General features: G+C 40.6%; 1 protein-coding gene across 1 annotated transcript; it reads right to left on the bottom strand.

The window, feature by feature from the left end:
* Positions 1-1,178: 1,178 nt before the first annotated feature.
* LOC147624634 (xyloglucan endotransglucosylase protein 7-like) lies at positions 1,179-3,013 on the bottom strand. Its single transcript, XM_086819652.1, has 4 exons — positions 2,752-3,013; positions 2,228-2,328; positions 1,857-2,053; positions 1,179-1,726 (listed from the first exon to the last, which is right to left on the bottom strand). The coding sequence occupies exons 1-4, from the start codon at positions 2,954-2,956 to the stop codon at positions 1,333-1,335; spliced, it is 897 nt and encodes a 298-aa protein (XP_086675778.1). The 5' UTR covers positions 2,957-3,013; the 3' UTR covers positions 1,179-1,332.
* Positions 3,014-3,674: the final 661 nt, after the last annotated feature.

Below are 3,674 nucleotides of genomic sequence, written 5' to 3'. Positions count from 1 at the left end.
CATTCATTGGTTGTTAGTTTAATTGATGTCTTATCTTGGGCATTAGTTCAATTATTTAGCACTTCTTTTACTTCGAAACCCATAAATAAAGGCTCTAAAACAATTTCTCAACTTTAATCCATCCGCTCTTGTTGATTGGATCTTAGCTCATGCACATAAGAAGCCACAAAGACTATATATGCTATGAGCTCATATTTTACCACCATGAGTTAAGAGTTCACTTAAAAATATGAAGTCTACTACGTACGATTATTAGGAGGGGTTTTTAAAACCAAGACTACATATGCTATGAGCTCATATTTTACCACCATGAGTTAAGAGTTCACTTAAAACCAAGACTACATATGCTACATATGCTATGAGCTCATATTTTACCACCATGAGTTAAGAGTTCACTTAAAAATATGAAGTCTACTACGTACGATTATTAGGAGGGGTTTTTAAAACCAAGATTTTGAAAAAATTTTACAGAAATCTACTTACATAAGGGGGTTGTAATAAATGACAATTTGAAAAAAAATCTCATAAGTTTATAAAGAAAAAGGGGTCATTTTATTAAGTCAAAACTCATAGAAAATGGCATTTTTTAATACCCTTTGAATGTACATTGTATGTAGGTCTTCCTAAAAGTACACCCCCCGAGATCTTATGTAGTATTAGCTTAATTGATTCATGACAAACATATTGTTGTTGGGGAGGTTTGCCCTCGTGAAGACAAAGGCCATGACACATTTATAGGGAGTTGAGTTTTATTGTGTAACAACATTACAAAAATTTAGTGTAATTAAGTGACTCTTAAAATTGAAAAACACCTTAAAAAATAATGGATGAAAGTGTTTGGAAAAAAGAGAGGTTTTAGAGTTTTTCCGACTCTTAAAATTGAAGGAAAATGATGGATGAAGTTGTTAAAACTCACTTTGAGAGGGTTATAGTTATAAAAATGTTTGAAGTTTTGAATTTTTGTAAGCATTATGGCCTCTTTTGCAAAATATATATATATATATTGCAATATATATATATATATCGCCGATCGAGTGTTAGTGCAACAGTTAGAATAGGTTGTGGGTTCAAATCTCGGGCGATGGCAGTTGTGTGTGGGGTGATAACGTATGTTCTTTCTACTTTCAAGGTAAGATTTTTAAAATAAAAACATTGATATATTTGAAAGCTCCGGGGTATGTATACAAGCGAGAAAACGATTTTATTTGATTCGGGATCTATACTACTTCTCCCTATGTTTAATTGACAAACAAGTCAAACGATTTTTTATGTAACAAGGAGCATTGGATTCACATGCTCCCGAGCAAGAAATGTGGCATGAAGGCTGTAGGTTTAGGGGTTGATGGAACACTCAGTTGGGGCCGCCTGTTCGTAGCGTTGCGTATCTGAGCAATAGTTATACACCATGTATTTGTGCTTAACCCACTGCAGGTTTGCGAGCTGGCGTGGGCTTAATGAAGTGTAGGGAGCTTGGCTCCACCAGTTATGATGTGAGCCACACTCTGCCTTAGATTGGGCCGTTTCACATGCGTCCACGTTGAAGCCCCTGTAGGAGGATATGAAAGGGGCATGCGCCCAATTGGTCTTGATAAGGCCCCCTTGTGTAGCCCACTCATCCCCATTCCATATGCTTGCGAAAATCCCCATGGCCTGGCTGTTTAGATATGGAACCCCTTGCTTCTCACTGTTCACGAACACTCTTATGGGCACATCGTCAACCAAGAACCTGCAAAACCCATTGAAAAACATGCCTATTCTCTCTCTCTCTCTCTCTCTCTCTCTCTCTCTCTCTCTCTCTACCCATTTCAAATTATTTCATGTGCAATTCATACGATCTTAAGAGCTGCTGTTCTTACATTACATGGTCTTGGTTCCACAAGAACGAGTACGCATGGAAATCTTCTGTAGGATCGAACCACAGATATATCCTTTGCTCCCTCCCACCTATCCCACGGGAATACACATTTGTTTGTAGAATGTATGGTTGTCCCGATGTGTTTCCCAGAAACTCAAAGTCAAGCTCATCACGAGCTAAACTGTCAGAGGATGCCATCTGAAATACCATGCCACGACAATATCTATCCATATTAAGGATTAGACTTGGAATTCGTTTTTTCTTAATTGTGCCTTCAGACTTCGAGTTAACCTATACTTATAAGACTTACAATAGCACATTATTAACTACAAATGAGTTGTAATAATTTAAAAAGGTAAACCCAAATCTCACATAATATGCAGTGACTACACCAGCAGAATCACCAGGCACAAGCTTCATCTGCATGCTCACACTACCAAAGAGGTAGGACCTTTTAGAAGCAAAGGAAGAGCCTATCAAAAGCAAAGGAGTGTTAATTGATTCAGAGAAAAGGTTGATCAATGCCTAAATTATTTGCAAGGAGTTCATAGTCTTCTCTACATTCTGTCTCCACTTCAACTTCTTAAATTCAAACAAAGTTTGGTTAAACCAATGTTCTCATTGCCCCAAGGAGGAACCTAGGTCTATCTAAAATCCACACTATTATGCACAATATTTTGATCTAAAATCCACACTAGATTTTGAAAACTGTCACGTGGGCGAGCCTGGCAGATCCTAGTACTCGGGTCACTAACCAGTTTCTGTTAAATCCTCTACCGATTCAAGGGAAAATTTGGTTAACCTAAAGTTGCACGAACTGTCAAAATTTAGTAAGGCTCGAGAGGCCTTTGCTTTCTTTCTTTGGGCGATAGGGGACGACTAAAAAGAATGGGAACCTGAGGATTGGTCAAGCATAAGCGAGAAAGCTTGTCCATCAGAGGAGGTGGCGACGTGGTCGAAGCCCCAGGTGATGACAAACTCTTGTTGGAAGGTATCAGCAATGGCTGGGTGGATCATGACAAGAATGAAGATGAAGAAGGACGTCAGGCAGCAGGCAAGCTTACTAGGGGAGCAAAGCAGCATAGAGCAGCGAGCAGCCATAATTATACGAGGAAGGTAATTAAATGGTTTGTGTTGTGGGGGGAGAAATGGAAGGGGGCAAATTTATAGGCTTTGGGAGTAGAAGTGAGAGGTCTCAGAGCTTAGAGGCCTATTAGGGAGCCAGCTGGGGGGGTGCGTGTGTCGGGAGGAGTCTAAAGGACGCCAGAGCCTGCTGGCTGGGCTGTGAAATGGCACCCACACAGTGGAAACGTAAGGGCAGAATCTCTCTGAAAGTGTCGGGTGGCGGCGCTTGCGGGCGGCAGGCCGGGGCGGCGGACGTCGAAAGTGGAGGCGGCTGCCCATGCCGTGGCGCCAAGTTGGCTAGGTGTCTCTTAGGCACGTAACAGCCACGTCGACGAAGTAGTTGATGTGGCGATGTCGTCGTGGTTCCACGTCATGACCATCTTTGCATGTAAACGTCCCTTCCCTCAGAAAATACAAGCCCCCCCATCATTCCCGTGAAACCTTTATATGGTCCCATCAAATTCATTTCACAAATTTATATAGTTAGAAAACGACAAAACCGCCCACAATTTGTGCATTATTTATGGTACGTTGATCAATTAACTCTATAAATACGACGGTATGGTTGCTAGCTTGGAAGAATGGGCAAGAGCCTAGAGGCACACCTCAAACTTTGAAGGACTTCCCTATTATTCCATTTGAAGGATACACTTTTAATCATTTAAAAAAGAAAAGAAACATGTAAAAAGAAATA

Source organism: Cibotium barometz, chromosome 25 (assembly GCF_041138505.1).
Source record: "Cibotium barometz isolate CiBa-2024 chromosome 25, ASM4113850v1, whole genome shotgun sequence".
Taxonomy (NCBI): domain Eukaryota; kingdom Viridiplantae; phylum Streptophyta; class Polypodiopsida; order Cyatheales; family Cibotiaceae; genus Cibotium; species Cibotium barometz.
This window is presented reverse-complemented; position numbering and strand designations above follow the sequence as displayed.

Excerpts from the sequence above, each read along its gene's own strand:
- LOC147624634 (XM_086819652.1), bottom strand. The coding sequence starts at position 2,956 with ATGGCTGCTCGCTGCTCTATGCTGCTTTGCTCCCCTAGTAAGCTTGCC. Across the intron at positions 2,329-2,751 it reads TATGCTTGACCAATCCTCAG|GCTCTTCCTTTGCTTCTAAA; the intron begins GTTCCCATTCTT and ends TGCTTTTGATAG. Across the intron at positions 2,054-2,227 it reads GTGTAGTCACTGCATATTAT|ATGGCATCCTCTGACAGTTT; the intron begins GTGAGATTTGGG and ends ATGGTATTTCAG.